This window comes from Diplotaxodon limnothrissa, linkage group LG2, assembly GCF_057381915.1.
Source record: "Diplotaxodon limnothrissa isolate DT_005_m linkage group LG2, D_limnothrissa_male_GT1.1, whole genome shotgun sequence".
NCBI classification, from domain to species: domain Eukaryota; kingdom Metazoa; phylum Chordata; class Actinopteri; order Cichliformes; family Cichlidae; genus Diplotaxodon; species Diplotaxodon limnothrissa.
Genome location: NC_140597.1, coordinates 33,228,608 through 33,248,049, shown reverse-complemented (window position 1 = coordinate 33,248,049; position 19,442 = coordinate 33,228,608). Strand labels below are relative to the sequence as shown.

The window sequence follows — 19,442 nt, the reverse complement described above, 5'->3', positions numbered from 1 at the left end:
CTTGGTGCAGTGTCTGCACAGCCAGACCCGTATGATGTTGATGCTCTGTTTGTGTGCACACACAAAACTGCAGGCAGGCCTGCCCTCATTAGAAAACAGCTTCGAGTCTATTTTTAGTCGGCAGCTTTGTCTGAAGTCTTTGTAAGAGGGGATGTACACTTACGTGATATTGTGATCTCCTGCAGCGATCCCATTGTCCATTAAATCCACACATTGTTAGTCCTGTAACATGAAAGCAGCCTGGAGAAAGGACTCGGGAGGCTTCTGCGCTCTCACACACCCTCTTAGTATATGAGTACTAGCTGGTTTGCTGCTCCCAGCTCTGGTCTTTGCTCAGGTTTAATCCTCTACAAAAATTAATTTCTTAAAAAGAATCAAATATTTTAATTAGAATAACTTTAAATACTCATTAAAACTTGCATTTGCTCGTCTTCACTAAATTCGACTCCTTGTACTATTCATCTGTCTCATGATGAACTAATAGCTATGTGTTTGATATACGCTAGCTCGTGAAGTGTGCCTACGGTCCTTTTGCGCCACCGTGTGACCATAGGAAAAAAATGCGCTGAATAAAACGTAACAATATTGTGTTCCGCAGGATTATAGGATATAGGATTACATGTAAATAAGAATAAAGCCTCACTGGTTTGCATGAGAGTCATCAAAAGTGTGGGAAAACTGGATATATGAATACATAAATTAAGAATAAAAACAAAAATAACAAATCATTTCTTGCGTTTTTGATACTGACATGTTTACTTCTTCTTGAACGACCTACTTTCTCTTAAGAAAACAAGTCGGATGATTGCCTGAAACCACATTTGATCATTTCCCCTCTATCTCTAACTATAGCTGAGTACTTCTTCCACTGACATACATTGTAATGTACTGTGATGCTGAAACATCCTCTTGGTGTTTATGTGTCCTTTTCCTCCCCGTTCTCCAGCTGTTTCCGGCTCCATAGCTGAATGTTTTTACTGGTGAATCTTTTTGTTTGCGTGTAGTTGTTTACTTCTTTTATCATTCTCACTCTAATTCCAATTCTCTGGTCCTCTCAGTGAATAGTTATTGAAAGGGATTTCTTCCACTCCCTCCATCACCAGTACTACATTGGTGTGATACTGTGATACATTATTTGTGTTTTGTTTTACATTTTTTATATTGACGCTGAAATTTTCAAACAGACTAGAAATCTGATCAAAGGTGATGCTGTGCCTCAATTCACAACAAAGATCAACAGAACAGTGAGAGGAGAAAAAGGTGCATTAATGGTTGGATTAAAGTTGCATTTGCTTTCAACAAAAAATATAATCATCATCAACAACAACAACAAGAAAAAGAACAAACACAAATTAAAATGTGTTATCTTCATTCAAACACCTGAGCAGTTTACGCTGAAGCGTGATTCACTTTTCAGGCAGGTGTTTCTTTTTTAGTCATTAGGCTCTGATTGGTTAAGACTGCTCTCTGGCAGCATTTATAAGCCTTCACCTCAGTCAACTTTATTGCTGGTAGCCTTCAGAATGATGACAACAGACTACTTCTTGGGGTATGTGGCAAGTGTATTTTAATTTCTGATCTTCTGGCCTATTATAGTTAATGATCTTTTACAAATGTTTTAGGGGTTCAGTCCTTGTCTTGCTGATTGTGCATATATGCAGCCTTCCTCTTGAGAAAGGTAGGTGAAACTTTTCCATATATACAAACTGTAGTGCTTAACTTCTATTAATGTTTCCTTCTCCCTCAGGCTATTATCCAGGCACTCCTTACCGGAGAGGTAACACAAACACTGCAGGTAATGTTGCCTTAAGCCAGGGTGGCCCTTATGCATACCCATCCTTTGTTGTTGTACCTTATAATGCTCAGTATGGAGGGGTTGCAGTGCAGCAGCCTGGTGTCTATCAATATGCTCCCCAGAGCGTGCCAGTATTATATACTGGCTCCAGTTCTTCTGGTCCTGCCCAGGCTGGAGGATACACGACTGGCTCCACACAGGGTGGAGGTGCTGTTCGACCTGCAGCTGGTAAATAATGGAATCTTTCATGATGCACTACAAACATTTATTGTGAACATTACCAGCAAGTGTTGTGTGGCTTTCTCTTTCAAAAGGTTCAAATGTTGGTGTTTCTACTGGAGGAAGCGGCGCAAATACTGGTGCTAATGTTGCCCTAAGCCAGGGAGGACCTTATCCATACCCCTCCTCTGTAGCTGTGCCTTATAGTGCTCCATATGGAGGTGTTGCAGTGCAGCAGCCTGGTTTCTCACATGCTGCTCAAAGTGTGGCAGCACCATACACCGGCTCCAGTTACTCCGCTCCTGCTCAGGCAGGAGGAAGCACAGCTGGCTCTGCACAAACTGGAGCAACTTCTCAACCTGCAGCTGGTACCTAGTGTGATGATGCAGTATAAATGCAATCATTAGGATCTCCTGACCCGAATCCTTGGTAACCTTGGCTTAAATTTTGCTTTCCTTAGAAATCAACTGGGCTATCCCACCTCCCAAGCTCGGTGAGGAATCATCACCCAACCCTCAAAGCCTTGCCTCTGGCACAGCTGATGAGCCTGGTGCGCTTCTACCACCAGTACCTGCGTACCAACCAGGAGAGTTGTCCCACTATGAGAAGGCTGCTGAGGCTGGGGACTACCAGTCGGAGACAGAAGAACTAGGTCGCAGGACTGTCCCAGCTACGATGGACGCTTTTGCTGCTGCGGGTGGACTGGCATCCCCAGGCTTTGCCACAGGACAGTTTGGAATGGGTGGGCTGTGGGGTAGTCCGTATCCATCCTTTGACTTCTTGTTCCTGACTGGCCAGTACCCTGCGGGCACAGTCAGTCACTTCAGCCAGGACTACGAGCAGGGACGAGACTACTCTCACAGCACTCACTACCTGAAAGACCACCCCTACCCCGGCTTTGCACAGTCAGTGGGGGCTGTTGGAGCAGCTCAGAGCCTTCAGACTCCCAGCTTGTATGTGAGCAGTCCAGTGGTGGGAGGTTATTACCAGGTTGGAGCACAAATGGTACCCGCTTCTTCCTACACAGGTGTTTCGCAGGTATGTTTCCTAATGTCTAAATTTTACCACAACTGCATGTTGTAATTGTACTTACACTTCCCTCTTGTCTTTCAGATAAAATACTAGCTGAATCCAATCGGCTTACTGAACTGGGCAACACAATGAACTGGTGAATGACTCCATGTGATACAATAAACTTGGTTTTCAGTGTTTTGAAACGGTGACTTCAGTCTCCTCTGTAGTGAGTGGTAATGAAGCTTTACACCCACCCTCCCTTGCTACTCCGGCAAGGCTCTAGTGCCTGTTCATATGTCTGTGGATAAATGCCAATTGCTGTAGTCAGCCTTGGATACTTAATGGTTCAGTAGTCTATAGCTTCTAGTATATCTTCGGTCTCTGATACAAAAAGCAAGACCCTAGTGTAAGGCCCCAATGATTTCCAAACTTGGGCAGATTTAGGCAACTTTTTAAAACCCTGATCAACTAATTGGCATGATAAAGACAAGCTAATAATTCTAGGTATTTAATTTCCCACAGAAATTAAAGCACTTTAGATAACTAAGACATCTGTCATGTTGGGAGTGAGACTACACAGAATTCACTTTACTAGTTTGCCATACAGTAGTTCCTTTTCAGGTCTTAAAGTGAGGAAATGTAAAAATCTATGGCATGTAATTGGCTTGCAAATTTCAGATTCTGTTGGCATAAAACATGAACATTTGTATTGCATGATGTTGCTGCATCGGAGTATAAACACTATAGGACAAGCCTGCTGCTTTATATTATGCTTCCCCCATGTGGCCAATAAATCAAGTTTTAATAACGCTCCTCTACACAAACTTGTAGTACAGATGAATGCTGTGATTTCTGTAACTAGCATGTCAAATGAACATGCAACAGTTTATCGTCAATGATTTGCAGACACTCCCACACAGGTGTTAACAGCATTTACAAATCCACAATCCTTTCTACTCTCTTGACTTTATGTCCTCAGCTCCATGTGAAAGACTAACAGCTATGCATTACAGCTCCACTTTTCACATTAACCACCATTTATGAAGTAACTGCAGGCCATATAAGACCAAAACAAAGGACTATTTTGCTAATTTCTAGTTCCATCTTTATTTGTGGATTACTAGAGTAGCTTTGCATGATGCAGTTTAAAATCCTTATTTTTATTATAGTGGTCTTGGTGCACCTCTCAAGTTCATTTCCTGTCTGCAACAAGAAATTTCAGTTCCCTTCCCCCTCCCTTGAAATTAATTTCCTTTGGACTGGCTGCCTCTAGCATGCAAAAGCTTTGAACAGCGTTTGGGTGGGGCTTCTTCTGAACTCACAGCCATAGACGTGTGCCATGAGATGGCCATATCAATGATATCAGTTGTCATTGACATAATATGGAAATGAGCAACAACAAAAAACAGTTTGAGCACTGGCTCATAGAGATGACTTTCACACATAATGCCCTCAATATTTGAAACTTTGTAAATATTAAATATGATTATTCACCACTGTAACTGTAAATGAATGATTTATTTTATTGGCACATAGACAGACTCTTTATTTTTAAGATTTGTGTTAAAGATCACCTTTTCAGCTCCACCAAGGCAGTTGTTTGCCTTGTCAGGTATCTCGGGCTCTGGAGGTATATGTTTTTGATTTGTGGTTTTTGTAGGGTTTGTTATTTGTTTGTTTACTTGTTTCTCACTTCAGTCCAACCCCCAGTCTTCTTTGTGTATCGTGTGTTGTCTGGGTTTTTCTTTGCTCTTCATTGCTGCGTCTCACTGTTCTGTAGCATCCTAGCTAGTCGTAGCAGGCGTCTATTTCTCTTGGATGTGTATTCCTGTTAAAAGGATGTTTGTCCTCCCTATTTTTGCCAAGTATTTTACCACATGGGATGATATGATTCCTGAGGTTATTGCTCTCATATTGTAGGGCTTACCTTACAAAGACTACCATGAGTCACTTGTTGTGAACTGCTGCTTCTGTCTGTATGCTGTTCAGAGCTAGCCAACAGCAAATGTAGGGTCTGGTTTTGGAGCTGTTCCTATATTAACTGAACTAAATTATTATAAGAGATCTTCCCTTTTCCCCATCCCCATGTGCTGCTCAAGAGCAGGGGTCGGTTAACCTTATTCTATTTCACCTATATTTTCATGTGAAAGTACTTTGTAACTGTAGTTGGTCTTAATCTGTTCTGAGGTACTATTATCTGCACTTGTGGCATGTGATGTTTCTTATAAGGGTCACTATGTTATAAAAATATATAGTAATTCATTTTAAGCAGTTTCATTGTTTATTGTTATTGTGACCAACAGCTGTACATTATTGAGATTTAAGCTCTGTTTATGAGAGATGGTTTTAGGACCTACATGAGACAAATTATTTTATTTCCCATTAAAGTGAATTTTAATTAAACTTCATTTTTATTGCACATTTCTTCCTAACAAATGTATAATGTTGCTGAAATGTCCAAAAAGCTAGAAGTCTAATAAGGGTCGTATTGGCTCAGTGTTCGCACATCTCACAGAAAAGGTCAACAGAACAGTGAGAGATGAACTGTCACTGATGATTAGCATAAAACTGCTTAGATTTCCACAAAAATGGAATCATCTATCCAAATAACAAATGCAAATGAACCCTTGTTATTTTTCAGAATTTGACGTCTACACCATCTGAGATTGTTGTAGGGTAGTCAGCAGCTCCTCGCACCTAACAGGTGTAACTATGAAGTGAGAATAATGAGTCTGCAAGCAGGTCGATCTCAAAGCTTTACACGTCACAGACGTGGCTCTGTTTTTACCTGGGAAATCACTGCGGTAACTTATACTGAACGCTTAACCTGGTTAAGCCAGGTTATGTAGACAGTTTCCATCTAAAAGTGTTACGTCTCCACTGATTCCTTTATTTACAGCATGTTTAAGTGCCCTAAAGACTGTTGGCTAAATATGTTTTATATGTGCACACTGTTAAGCTGTACCTTTAGTACCTTATAAACACCATGAATAAAACCCAGCTGTAGTTACAGCAGCACAAATGCACATCACATTATCACTGGGATGTGACATGTGATGCACAAAATGTATAAATGCTTTTATACTTGTACTTTATACTATACATTTCTGCCACATGAATCACTTGTATTATTTGCATCAGTGTTGCATTTTAAATCTTTATTTTTCATACTATTTCTAGATTTTACCATCATTTTATTTTCATCATCTGATAATGTCTCTGATTGGACTCATTGTCTTCATATAGGAATTGTTGATTGTTGAAGCCCAGTTGATAGCCACCTTTATGATACTCCTTATCTTTGACTCAAGCTTGAGTCACCTTTCCAGCAGGTGTATTCCATTACTTCTTTAAGCTCTGATTGGTTAAGACTGCTTTCTCGCAGCATTTTTAACCCTTCACCTTTGGTAATTGTTCTACTGGTTACCTTCAGAATGATGACTGCAAGCCTCTCACTGGGGTATGTGGCAGGTGTAGTTGGCTTTCTCTTTTTTACACAACTGACTACTTTTTGTAGGCACGTGATTGATATTTTCAAATGGTTTCAGGGGTTCCCTTTTTGTCTTGCTGGTTGTGGATATATGCAGCCTTCCTCTTGAGAAAGGTAGGTGAAACATTCCTAAACATACAAAACTTTGTGATAAATCTTCATTAATTTCAGTTCTTTCTCACCCAGGCTCTAATCCCAGCACTCAATACAGGATAACTAGTGTAAACACTGCAGATAATCTTGCCTCAAACCCAAGAGGAACTTTAGCCAATTTAACTCCTGGACTTGTTCCCTACAGCCCTCAATACAGAGGGGTTCTAGTCCCAGCATATGTCAGCTCCAGTGTTTCTCAACCTACTCAGGCTGGTGGATACACAGCTGGCTCTACATTAACTGGGGGTACTGTTCAGCCTGCAGCTTATAACCAGTGAAATATTTCATGAGTTTAAATGTGCATTGCTCTCATTACAAAAAGGCATTCTGCTTTCTCCTAGATTTAAATGTTGGTGCTTCCCCCGGTAGCAGTAACACTGCAGGTAATGTTGCCTTGACTCGGGGAGGACCTTATGCATACCCATCCTCTGTGGTTGTACCTTACAATACTCTGTATGGAGGGGTTGCAGTGCAGCAGCCTGGTGTCTATCAATATGCTCCCCAGAGCGTGCCAGTATTATATACTGGCTCCAGTTCTTCTGGTCCTGCCCAGGCTGGAGGATACACGACTGGCTCCACACAGGGTGGAGGTGCTGTTCGACCTGCAGCTGGTAAATAATGGAATATTTCATGATGCACTACAAACATTTATTGTGAACATTACCAGCAAGTGTTGTGTGGCTTTCTCTTTCAAAAGGTTCAAATGTTGGTGTTTCTACTGGAGGTAGCAGCGCAAATACTGGTGCTAATGTTGCCCTAAGCCAGGGAGGACCTTATCCATACCCCTCCTCTGTAGCTGTGCCTTATAGTGCTCCATATGGAGGTGTTGCAGTGCAGCAGCCTGGTTTCTCACATGCTGCTCAAAGTGTGGCAGCACCATACACCGGCTCCAGTTACTCCGCTCCTGCTCAGGCAGGAGGAAGCACAGCTGGCTCTGCACAAACTGGAGCAACTTCTCAACCTGCAGCTGGTACCTAGTGTGATGATGCAGTATAAATGCAATCATTAGGATCTCCTGACCCGAATCCTTGGTAACCTTGGCTTAAATTTTGCTTTCCTTAGAAATCAACTGGGCTATCCCACCTCCCAAGCTCAGTGAGGAATCATCACCCAACCCTCAAAGCCTTGCCTCTGGCACAGCTGATGAGCCTGGTGCGCTTCTACCACCAGTACCTGCGTACCAACCAGGAGAGTTGTCCCACTATGAGAAGGCTGCTGAGGCTGGGGACTACCAGTCGGAGACAGAAGAACTAGGTCGCAGGACTGTCCCAGCTACGATGGACTCTTTTGCTGCTGCGGGTGGACTGGCATCCCCAGGCTTTGCCACAGGACAGTTTGGAATGGGTGGACTGTGGGGTAGTCCGTATCCATCCTTTGACTTCTTGTTCCTGACTGGCCAGTACCCTGCGGGCACAGTCAGTCACTTCAGCCAGGACTACGAGCAGGGACGAGACTACTCTCACAGCACTCACTACCTGAAAGACCACCCCTACCCCGGCTTTGCACAGTCAGTGGGGGCTGTTGGAGCAGCTCAGAGCCTTCAGACTCCCAGCTTGTATGTGAGCAGTCCAGTGGTGGGAGGTTATTACCAGGTTGGAGCACAAACAGTACCTGCTCCTTCCTACACAGGTGTTACGCAGGTATGTTTCCTAAAATGCCTACATGTCACAATCTGCATATTGTAACTGTACTAACTCTTTCCCTCTTTCCTTCCAGATAAAATACTAGCTGAATCTCAAAGGCATGAGCACAAGTTTAATCAATAAAGTCTTATGAAATACTCCTGGTCACTTTTCTTATTAGTGGTGGTGCGGGAACGACTAAGGTTGTAGAAATTGCATGTAATGTAACTACTGGGCTCAATTTATGATCTGTTAAAAGACCGAATGCGCGCCTGAATTTAGACCTGCCCATGTGGGGTTTATGACCTTAAGGGAACTACTTGGGTTTTCTGTTGGCAACCTGTAGTGACCCATAAGTGGACAGTCCCACTTATGGCCTGGTATAAGCAAGTTTACCCTGCTCAGGCTGTCAAGAAGGGCATCCAGTTTTGTAAGTTGTAGATCTATATGTTAAGGTGGATCTCACACTGGCAGTAACCTATATACGCTTTCAAGTATTTAACATAAAAATACTGGAAGGGTTTACTTTCCCTGGTGGGAATTGCAAAAAATGTGGACACACAAGCAGTACAAGGGAATCACTTGGAAACCTTTCACCTAAGCTACAGACAATAATTTGAATCCTCCACATATGTACAGATTCTGAAATCTACTAGATTATAGGAGGGTAACTATAAATAGCTGAACTCCCCCTCCCTTTGCCACATGGCTCCTTCTTTCACAAACATCCAGGTTACATTAGATGAAGAGCTGTGATTTGAGTCGTGATGTACAAGGTGTTGACAGGAGAACTGCAGTGAGTTTAGAGTGAAATGATACATGGACCATTTGATTCCACTCAAGAAAGAAAGCCTACTCTAAGGGAAATTATGTACATTCACTAAGAAAAGGCCCTCAAAAGTCACATTTGGGTTTCAGGGCTGAAAATTTTATTGTCAAGTACATTTATTTTTTTCAAAAAAATAAAATAAGTGTGTGTAATTTCTTAAAAAAATATTTAGGTGGATTTTATTGCTTTGAACAGAGCTGAGATAGACCACTCACGCGGATTTGTGTTTCATGTTTCCTTTTCTTGACCTTTTGCTATAAGTATAAGTTTCCCAAATGTTGAACTGTTGCTTTTAATTTTATTAATTTAAGCATCCCAACAGTACAGTACTCTAAATCACCACACTTTACAGTAAGAGCTTATAAACGGGACAGGTGGTAGCTAAATTGTGTCTATATTTTGCTAAAAGAGAGAAGGCATATTTAATGGTTTCAGTGCTTATGTATATGTGTGTGTGTACAACCATGGTTTCCACAGCAGACGCAGCTGTCCGGCCTGGAGGACTGAGCCTATGTCACTGTAACTCTATTTCGGGAACCTGTGTTGTCCAAAAGGTCAGATAAAGAAGCACAGGAATCCTTACAAAGCAGAGGGCGGGGGTGTCGGGTGAAGGCGGATATTCACAAACCAACACACACACACATACGTGTTAAAACTCAGGACAGTGTTGCTGAGAAGGGGAGAAAGGCAGACAGGAGTAGTGGGACACAGAGACATTAAGAGGGGCTTTCACCTTTGACTGAATTAAAACGTTAGTGTACCAAAGTCTGATCTGACCTCTAATCCAGCTGATACACACACATTTATGGACACCATGGATGGAGAATCACCCAAACAGGACACATTCGATTCCACGGAATCAACCAATCCCACTGACACCAACAACAACAGCAACCAGGTCTGTATCATTTATTTATTTATTTAACATGTTCATTAACATTTTCACATTCACCCACAATGACTGTCCATCATGTTCTGTACTGGGAAAAAGCAGTGAGAGTGTTCGTGGCTGTAGCAGGTGCTGTGTTGGGACAGCAGAGCGGGAGAAGGGGTTGTTGGCTGCATTTGCTACACCTGTTCTTACTACTGGCTGAAGAATGACACATACACACGTAAATACACACTCACACAAGTTATGCAAAGTAGTGCACATGACACACACTAAGCCACACATACAACGTTGGAGTTTCCTTTTCCCACTGATGAGTCACTGCTGTGATGCCTGACCTGGTGTGTCATTAATAAACAGGGTACATGGGCCTATTTAATCATGAGGAAATAATAATGTATGCATTACATTTTTTTTGTATGAAGATTTTTAACATATGATGTGAGATCATTGGTTTTAAAACTGTAAAAGGCCAATTTTCCCCTTGAAAGTTCCAACTCTGAGGTGTATATTTATAATACTCAACAAATCCCAGAGCTCCAGGTCTCACATTACAAGGACTGTGTTATCCCTCGAGTAACTTGTGGAAAGTCCACTTTATTTATACAGCAGCTTTCATGTAAACAGCTCAAACGTTTCACATAGCAAGACCAAGAACTGAAGAACACAGAAAAATCACAAAGAATAATTTTAAAAATACAAATCAGAGTTAATGAAAGAAATACCTAAAAAAAAAATACAACACACAGCAAATGAACTAATGGCTCGCATTACAAATCTGAAATAAATAAAATAAAAAACACAATAAACTTTTGTTCATTCTTCATACATTTTTTCATGAAAGAAACAGAAAAAATCCTCTTTACAAGACTGAAAAGAAGAAGATAGTTATCAGAGATGTAAATAACTGAAAGAAAAGAGGAAGACTATCCTCTGAGTCATGCTGAAAAGAAAACATGTGATGTAGTGCCCCCACAGAGAAATGACTATGAAGAAGCTTCTCCCTTCTTCACAAGGGGTCACCACAGCGGGTAAATCTGGATCTCTGATCTGGCAAAATTCTATATGGGATACCCTTCTTCACCCAAACCCAGGGAAAGGAAATAGCAAAGAAAATTACTGTGTAACCTACACTGTTACTTATACTGAATACTCCACCTTAAACTCCACTTTGTCTTGATGCCTTGGTATAAGGCTAGAATTTAGAAGTGATAGAACTATTGTCACAGACATGTATTACGAGTGTTTGTCACATATTTATTTTTGCACAGGCCGGCGAGCCAGAGGTGGAGAATAAAGACTTGGGGGAAGGAGCAGAAGGTCAGAGGGTAATGGAGACTGAGGATAAGGCTGAGGAAGATACTGTATCAGAAGAGGCAGAAAAGGAGACGTCAGGAGACACAAAGAAACCTCAGACTGTGTCACAGTCTGGTGAAGATGATACTGAAGCAGCTGCACAAGATAAGGAGAAAGCATCTACTGGTGCTGAGGTGAAGGATTCTGAACGTGAAGGAAAAGATAAAGAGGAGGATGCAGAAGAAACCGAGAAAGGAGGGCAAGTGGCAGAGATCCAGAGTAGTGAGACTGGAAAAGATGGAGAGGACATGAAGGACAAAGAGAAAGAGAAAAAGGAAATAGGTAAAGATGTGAAAGAACAAGAGGCAGAGAAGAAAAAACAAGTGACAGAGGAAGATGCAGAGCCAAAGGACAAAGGAAAGACAAAAGAAGCAGAAAAGCAGGCAAAGCCCAAAAGAAAGAGTGGTCCCCCCTCCTCTTCTCTCTCTCGACCAAGACCCTCTGCACGCTCCATAAGAGCGTCTGCTAAAAACGACATCATCGCCAAGTTCCAGAAGGGCGCACCAGAGTGAGTAACTACATGATGCTTAGTACCTCAAATTAGAGTGTGACAGTTAAAAATGTTCCTCAAGAGGTTAAATCAGAAACTGTGTTGCAACACTGCTAGGACACCAATACCTCGCAACTTCAAGATTCAGAAGTCATCTGCTGCTGTGGCTACAGGAGCTTCAATCAAACAGAAGATACTTCAGTGGTGTCGCAACAAGACTCGGAACTACGAGGTGAGCTCAGCGTTAAATCTTTATCTAATGCGACACATCCGCATTCTAGATCCAGAGATAAAAGAAGACCTAATTTAAGATGCTCTTCCCATGTGTCTGTCTCTTGCATTTTTTAGGGCATCAACATAGAAAACTTCTCGTCATCCTGGTGCAATGGGATGGCATTCTGCGCTCTGATTCATCGTTTCTTTCCAGATGCTTTTGAATACAGCTCACTGAAGCCAGAGGAGAGGGAGAAAAACTTCACTCTGGCCTTCAAAACTGCAGAGTATGGATTTCTTCATTCTTTCTTCTCTCAGTTCAGTTCAGCTAAGACTGAATAACACAATTACAATATTTAAGAGTCGGAACTTTACATGCAGAACATAATATAACAAGGTCACGGTGAATAATACAAAAGGAGAACTGCTGTGAAAAGAATGTAACTAAAATAAAATTCTGCATGTTGGCTGTCCAAAAAAGAAAGTTTCAGGAAAACAATGTATGGAATGACACTGTTAATGTAAATGCACCTGGTTAGAAATCTCTTATTCATATTACTATGAATGACTGCCACCTTGTCACCTCAACTTTATCCTTTCCCCTCCTTTGTGTATCCCTGACAGGTCCTTGGCTGACTGCTGCCCTCTGCTGGAAGTGAGTGACATGCTCATGATGGGTAACAACCCAGACCCAATGTGTGTGTTCACATATGTCCAGTCCCTGTGCCACAGCCTCTCCAAAATAGAGAAAGAGAGGAGGGAGAAAGAGAAGGCTGGTAACGAGGAGGAAGAGAAGGACAAAGGAGATGATGCAGCAGGAGAGGTGTCGCCAGAGAAAGATGAGGAAGAGTCTGCTGAGAACGAGACGATGAGCAGTCAGGAGGATAAACCAGTAGACGGTACAGAGATGGAGGGCACTAATGAGGAAGGGAGTCCATCAAAGAGCTGTGTGGTGGAGGAAGGTCAGAGTTCATCAGTCGAGGCAGAGTCTTAGACAGACACTGGCAAACACAAAGACTGAAAAGACCAAAAAGATTGTTTATGGTACTACAAGGAGCAAGTCTTAGTCTGGCATTGTTGGACTGACTACTGTCGGAGTAATGAGGTACAACAAAAAAATCACTCAAAACTAAAATACTTGTGATGATGATGTCTCGTAGTTACAGCGTGTTTGAAAATGTACTTCTGTGTGTGTTTTTTCCATTTACAGATATGCTGTTTTTTATGTTGTTCTGAGCACGAAAAGCAAGAAATTGCTGTGTATCTATGAAAAAATAACAATGAAACAAAGATCTTGTGAATTAAAAAGCTGCTTGTGCAATAAGAAAACCTTGAGAGAGTGTGTGCCGTATTTACTTTTTTCATAATACACATGAAAAGGTTAAACTATTTCTGGTCAGATGTTAAAATTTTGAGTTGTTCCAGATTGTTACTGTGAACAAGGTAACAGTGGGGAGGGGGTTATGACACTGTGAAAGATTGTGCGGGCAAATGTTCAGGGTTTTCAGGCAGACAAAAGATGCTACAAGAGCTGTGAAAAGCTTCCAAAAGAAAAGTTGGTCTGCTAATGCAATTTATAACACTATCCTCCATTAAATTGAATGTAAACAACACCCCAAAGCAGGTTTCTCTGGGCCAGAGCTTATTTAAGAGGGCCAGAGACCAAGTGTAGGTCTATCCAATTCAAATTTAATATTGATTTTGTTAATCGTAGATCCCCCACATCCCCCAAACTAAAGCAGAAAGCGAACAGCTATCATTACTCCTGTGATGGTACTGGGGAAACATTAATCTATATAGATGAGGTAACTCCCCCTCACATGTGAAGTCATCATTATGTTTAAATATGTGGAGAGACATGCTCTTTCCTGGAAGGCCTTTTAAAAATGTAAACCCATTGAAACAATTCGCTGTATCGAAACAAACTAATACCACAAAGCCAACTGTTGAGCAACTAAAACTATATCAACCAAGAATTGCCTTCAAAACTACAGAAATTGGTTTCTTCAAACAAACATCATCACCAGCCAAGCATCACCCCCCAGTGTCCCTGCTTTCTGGGTATTACGGTAATCAGCATCATGCTACCAGGAAGGCCATTGTGTTGTCTCTTTTGTTAAGCTAACCTACTGACCGTGTTGCGCCCTTTTTTCAACACAAATCTCGGTGGCAGCAAAGTGAAACATGTCCACAAACATGCCACCGGGGAGCCTGAATCTGGAGTCACAGCTTTTGTCCATTATGGACGTGCTGGTGAAAGCGGCGGTGGCAGAAATCAGCCAGCTGTTCTCGGAGAGCTCGGCGTCTCTCCGTCTGCATTTAACCCAGAGCTTGAAGGAAAACGAAAACCTGAGGACGAGGATGAAGGTTATGAGGAGTGAGCTCTTCTCCCTCAGGCTACAAACCAGAACTAATCGACCAGCGAGCCGCTTTTCTCCCATCAGAGGAAACATAACCAAACCACGAGCTAAGCCACAAGGTAACGATACTTTCACTTTAAAAGTACTTCATACTCGAGTAACAAATAACATTCCGCCCCCGCCATTTATATAATTAACTATTAAATACCCACCGCTAGTTACTTCAAACTAATAACGTATAAAACAGCTGTTTTAGCTAGTTTAACGAGTTGATTATGAAAATGCAGATGTGCGGAGTAGTATCGCGCATCAGACACAGCTGGCCCTGGTCATGTGACACAGATAACAGAACCAGCGGGTTTTTTATTGTGGTGATAAAAGTTTATTCGGCTTATTAAATGTGAATTCACTCACTTACTTAAACTTAATAATGGTCAGCTAAACCGAAACATAAATAAATAAACAAATACACAAATAAATAAAGACACATTTCGATACGCTCATTCAAAGCCTCAGTCTAAAATAATTGTTAAGTGGAATTTCCGCTTAAAGTATGTGATGCTGAATTATAACAAGTCCAACCTCAACTCAGAACATGTGTCTGTCCCTTTAAATACATTTAGTCTTCACCACAATCAACCCATAAAGAATCAAAGACTCAGGTACACAGGTTATTTATGGACATATTCTATGTTATCATAAATCACTAATACGATGAATTAAAAATCAATGTATATTATGGTTTTATATTTTTACAAATGCTTTATATACTTATTTATATACATATATATATTTAATGGTATACCTTGTGTTGTGTGTGTGTGTGGGGGGGGGGGGGGGGGGGGGAGTTGTGTGTGTGTGTTTCTTGTCTTGTTTTTATGGACATGTAGTCTGCCAATAAAGATTGAATTGAATTGAATTGAATTGAATGTCTTACATGATCTTTCATATTACATTTCCTTTATAGACATTTTTTTTAAAGGAAAAGTAATGTTTTGTCACTTTTATTGTGTTCACTGTCAGGTAATTGAGTGGCGTAAACCACAGAGACCGTAGAGAAATGCCATTAATTCCCTGAGTTTTAAGTTCCATATCATATTTGGTGTCGACATGTCAACTTGTTTTTTTTGCAGACACAGAACATAAACAGATTTCCCTAACATTTGTTATCTCTCATTAATTGACTCTTTTACTCTCTGCATGAATCTGAGGGTTGATTAATAGCATACCGACTTTATATCAAGCTTAAAGTCAGAGCTGTCTGTGTCTCAAAAGTGTCTGAATTGCTTAATTAATAATTTTCTGCAGCATTAATCCTTTTCTTAGTTTACAGTTTTATTTTTTATGCAATTCACTTCAATTTTGAATTCAGTCTTATGTGCATAGCTCCAAATCACAGCAACTGTGAGCTCAAGGCACTTAATTAATGTCTTTTTTATCACTATTTTATCATCATCCTCTGACAAGACCTTTGACTGGAGTAGGCGACACTCATAGGGATCATTTTGTGCAAAGAGGAATCATATGACATGTGAAACACTCGTTTTTCTGTGAGCGCACACAGAGCCTGCTTTTGTGATGCTTGTTATCTCCGCTGGGGGTATTAGGTGTTATTGAGCCAGCTAATGCAAAGAAAACCTGGCTGTGTTGAACTTCCTTCATTTTATTCCTGTCAGCTCGTTTCAGCAAACACATGTGACACCAACAGGGAAGTTGCCTCCCCCCCGTCTATTCTTGACTCTTAAAATCTTTCGTTTTCAGCTCGTATAAATACTGATACCAACAGATGAACAAATAGCTAACTGAAAGTAAATCAAATATTTAATAAAAATATGGAGGACTTGTCCATATTTGGTATTACAAACTGTGCAGTAAGGCTTTGGTGCAAATATTTGTTGAGACCAGGATGTCTAAATGACTGTGACTCACCTCTTCAAAAGTACTGTGTTTAGTTCAGGTTTTGATCAATCTTGAGGTAAAAGTAACACAGAAACTAGTTATAAAAACTAACCATTTTCTGAAATCAAACCAAACTGAACTGAGGGTATAAACTCAAAAAAGAAATAATATTAGAAATATTAAAAAATGATCAGCTGTAATATCTCTGGGCTGCACAATATGAGGAACCTGCATAGTGCTGCAAAATTGTTCTGTATTTTAAAGACTTTAAAAGCTTACAGTTTCTTCTGCTTATCTAGTTCAGGGTTGCAGGGAAAACTTTTACATTTAGACTGTAGGTGTGACAATGAATCTAATCTCTGGACTGTGGGTGAAAACTAGAGTACCTGTAAAGAACCCACGCAGAAAGAACACACAAACTCCACATAGTCTGAATTCAAAGCAGGATCGTCTTGCTGTGAGATGACAATGCTGACCACTGCACCACCAGGCCTGTCACACTCTATAAGTGTCAGCGAATAAAAATGCTTTGAAGCGTGCATATTCAGTGTGGCTCTGTAGTTCAGTGATTTATACATTCACTAGCATTGCAGTTAACATTGCTTTAAATAAAACTAACCACCACAAGTCTTTCCTGGGTGGTGCAACAGTACAGCTAATAAAACAGTTGTGGGTTTGAGGACAGTAAAGGTATGATTGTTGCTCTTCTGTGACTACATCAACACCATTGTGGTCACAGTTATTTAAGTTACCCTCAAAGTAGTAGGGTCCTGGGTTCAAATCTGTGCTTATCTGGGGACAGGACACTCTCGCAAAAGACATTCTTAATCTAAGGAGTTTCACTTCCTGGTTAAATAAAGATTAATGAATAATAAAAATTTATTTTCCTTTTCTTCTTCAGTTCTCATCAAATCACAAGTGGCTCAAAAGGCGGGTGGGGAAGCTGCTTCTATCGTCCTGCAGTCGGAGAAAAAGACCACCTCCTCAGCAGCTCAAGTGCAGGTACATGCAGTCCATAAATGAATAGCAGTAGCTCTGTTTGAAATCTAGTTTGCTCATGCATAGCTGTCCTTAATGTGCTAGTGTGCAGATGTGGAGAGTCCAGATGTCATTCTAATCAAAGATGAGGATGATGTGGGTGGATGTGGGCCAGATGTTGGTGGTGAGTAGGATTTTTAAGTGAGCTTAAAGGGCTGATTAATTATTATTTTTATTTGTATTTTATGTCTTTACTTGTCATCACTACAGCTCACAGATTCTAAAAGCCTAGATTGTCTATCTTCTATCTTAGGGCTGAAAAACAATTATACCAGGCAAGCCGAGAATAGGAGGAAGAAAGTAGATCAGACGTCAAGCATCTGATAGAAAGTCTCTCTTTCTAAATTACACACAAGCAGTTCCTCATTGATGAGTGCTGAGTAAGACTGGCCTAAGCGCTTCTGTTTCATAGTGGCCTTTAAAGATGCTATTCTCTGTCTTTTCAGATCAGGGTGACTTTAGAAACCACAGTCTGCAGGGCGGTGTTGCAACAGGAGCTCAGAATTTGGAGCCAGCTGGTTCCTCTTGCTCGACAGGTGATAACGAGGAGCTGAGAATCGTGTGCGTTCACGGCCGAGGCGAAGGGCCTCTACAGGATGAAAGTGACACCCTCTTCTCTGCGTCTGAGCTTCAGGCTTTTAGCTCTCTGTCTGACCACAACGTCGGCCACGACAACCTCCTGAATTTCACCACTGGCGCAAGTGACAGAGCTCCAATGAGAGTCACACAGGATAACAGTGCCGGACTGGTGAGAAACAACCAACTTGAAAGAAATAATTCCACACAAATGGCTCCGACAGCATTGAACCCTGGATTGAAATCGCCACTAGTAGTAACTGAGGGTCAAGTGGGGCACCCCAGCCACATGAGCCAGTTCCCACAGCAGCAGAACGTCTTCCCTCACACCGCCAACAAATCCCTGGACTGCAACTTCTGTGGCGAGCGCTTCCACAGCCGCGAAGACCTCATCGTACATCGCGCGAGTCACACCGGGGAGTCTCCGGTCCCTTGCTCTCTGTGCGGCAAGTCGTTTGTCAACAAGACCACACTTAGCATCCACATGCGCATTCACACGGGCGAGAAGCCGTACGCATGTGCGCAATGTGGAAAACGCTTCACGCAGAACGGCAGTCTGAAGATCCACCTGCGGACACACTCCGGAGAGAAGCCGTACACCTGCAGTCAGTGCACAGCCAGTTTCAACAACCCCAGCAACCTTCGCAGACACATGATCACACACACCAACGGGGCGCTCTGACCCCAACGAACTAGAAAGACTTGATAGACTTTGCAGTTTAGAAGCACTTTTACTGTCATTTGTGCCACAGTGTAAAACTGTTTTGGATCACGCGCACTTGTAGATTCCAGATACGCTGACACAAACGCTGTTCAGATTTTTTAACTATAGGAAAACCGGCTTTCTATTCTCGAGCGTGCACAACAGATCCTCAAATGAAGACACTGAAATAAAGAACCATGTCACAGTTAGCAGTGGGTGACTGTGGATTACTTCTGTTTTGGTCTATGTTATTTCAAAATGGGATATCAATTATCATTTAAAGCTTGGACCACAAAATAATTGCCAGAAAATGTTTAATGAAATTATTGAACATTCGGACAAGTTTTTAAAAATAATATTTGAATACTAATTTGCATATATGAGTTTAACTTTGTTTCATATTTGCTCGTTTTTTGCGTTAGTACCTTAAAAATGTCATGCGCAATTTATTTAGGTTTGTCAGGGGGAAGATTACACTAGAAATCTCAGAAATTGCTGTCAAATATGATACGCTACGCATTAAGGGGTTAAAGTCTATTTTATAGCAGACTTCTGTATCGATAAAGTACCACGACAAGACTGTTTGTGGCCAGATTTGAGCATTTCTGAATTTTATTTATGCACCACATTTAATACAGTGTTATAAAGCATTCCAGCTCAATGATTTGCCCACTGCAGCAAACTGATATATATTAAATTAATGTTTTCTGACCCCAGACTCTGTTCTAGGAAGCACGTTCAGCATACTCAGGTTATTCCCTTTATCTGGATTCACTTATTCTAACACTAGTAATCA

General features: G+C 41.3%; 3 protein-coding genes across 4 annotated transcripts; all 3 read left to right on the top strand.

Moving 5' to 3' along the window:
• The first annotated feature begins 1,523 nt into the window (after positions 1–1,523).
• On the top strand, positions 1,524–8,356 carry LOC146638904 (uncharacterized). The gene is made up of 10 exons (XM_085365053.1): positions 1,524–1,549; positions 1,623–1,678; positions 1,748–2,023; positions 2,110–2,382; positions 2,475–3,066; positions 6,462–6,488; positions 6,577–6,632; positions 7,013–7,282; positions 7,369–7,641; positions 7,734–8,356. The coding sequence occupies exons 1-10, from the start codon at positions 1,524–1,526 to the stop codon at positions 8,354–8,356; spliced, it is 2,472 nt and encodes an 823-aa protein (XP_085221179.1).
• Positions 8,357–9,786: 1,430 nt separating this feature from the next.
• Positions 9,787–13,301, top strand: smtnl1 (smoothelin-like 1). The gene is made up of 5 exons (XM_085371569.1): positions 9,787–10,020; positions 11,283–11,875; positions 11,975–12,089; positions 12,206–12,357; positions 12,695–13,301. The coding sequence occupies exons 1-5, from the start codon at positions 9,928–9,930 to the stop codon at positions 13,062–13,064; spliced, it is 1,323 nt and encodes a 440-aa protein (XP_085227695.1). The 5' UTR covers positions 9,787–9,927; the 3' UTR covers positions 13,065–13,301.
• Positions 13,302–14,254: 953 nt separating this feature from the next.
• LOC146638902 (uncharacterized) lies at positions 14,255–18,625 on the top strand. Of its 2 annotated transcripts, none has more exons than XM_085371558.1 (4): positions 14,255–14,549; positions 17,231–17,331; positions 17,413–17,488; positions 17,814–18,625. In XM_085371558.1, exons 1-4 carry the CDS (start codon positions 14,255–14,257, stop codon positions 18,623–18,625), a joined length of 1,284 nt encoding a protein of 427 aa, XP_085227684.1. The 2 variants fall into 2 exon arrangements, with proteins under 2 accessions (XP_085227684.1, XP_085227679.1); XM_085371553.1 differs by having other exon boundaries at positions 17,413–17,491.
• The last annotated feature ends 817 nt before the right edge of the window (positions 18,626–19,442 follow it).

What these genes read in the sequence shown, in the direction of transcription:
- LOC146638904 (XM_085365053.1), top strand. Translation starts at nt 1,524, where the DNA reads ATGATGACAACAGACTACTTCTTGGG. An exon ending in TCGCAGGTATGTTTCCTAAT is followed by an intron (nt 3,067 to 6,461) that starts GTCTAAATTTTA and finishes GGTTACCTTCAG; the next exon opens with AATGATGACTGCAAGCCTCT. An exon ending in TGCTGTTCGACCTGCAGCTG is followed by an intron (nt 7,283 to 7,368) that starts GTAAATAATGGA and finishes CTCTTTCAAAAG; the next exon opens with GTTCAAATGTTGGTGTTTCT.
- smtnl1 (XM_085371569.1), top strand. Translation starts at nt 9,928, where the DNA reads ATGGACACCATGGATGGAGAATCACCCAAACAGGACACATTCGATTCC. An exon ending in TTCCAGAAGGGCGCACCAGA is followed by an intron (nt 11,876 to 11,974) that starts GTGAGTAACTAC and finishes CAACACTGCTAG; the next exon opens with GACACCAATACCTCGCAACT. An exon ending in CTGGCCTTCAAAACTGCAGA is followed by an intron (nt 12,358 to 12,694) that starts GTATGGATTTCT and finishes TATCCCTGACAG; the next exon opens with GTCCTTGGCTGACTGCTGCC.
- LOC146638902 (XM_085371553.1), top strand. Translation starts at nt 14,255, where the DNA reads ATGTCCACAAACATGCCACCGGGGAGCCTGAATCTGGAGTCACAGCTT. An exon ending in ACCACGAGCTAAGCCACAAG is followed by an intron (nt 14,550 to 17,230) that starts GTAACGATACTT and finishes TTTCTTCTTCAG; the next exon opens with TTCTCATCAAATCACAAGTG. An exon ending in ATGTGGGCCAGATGTTGGTG is followed by an intron (nt 17,492 to 17,813) that starts GTGAGTAGGATT and finishes CTGTCTTTTCAG; the next exon opens with ATCAGGGTGACTTTAGAAAC.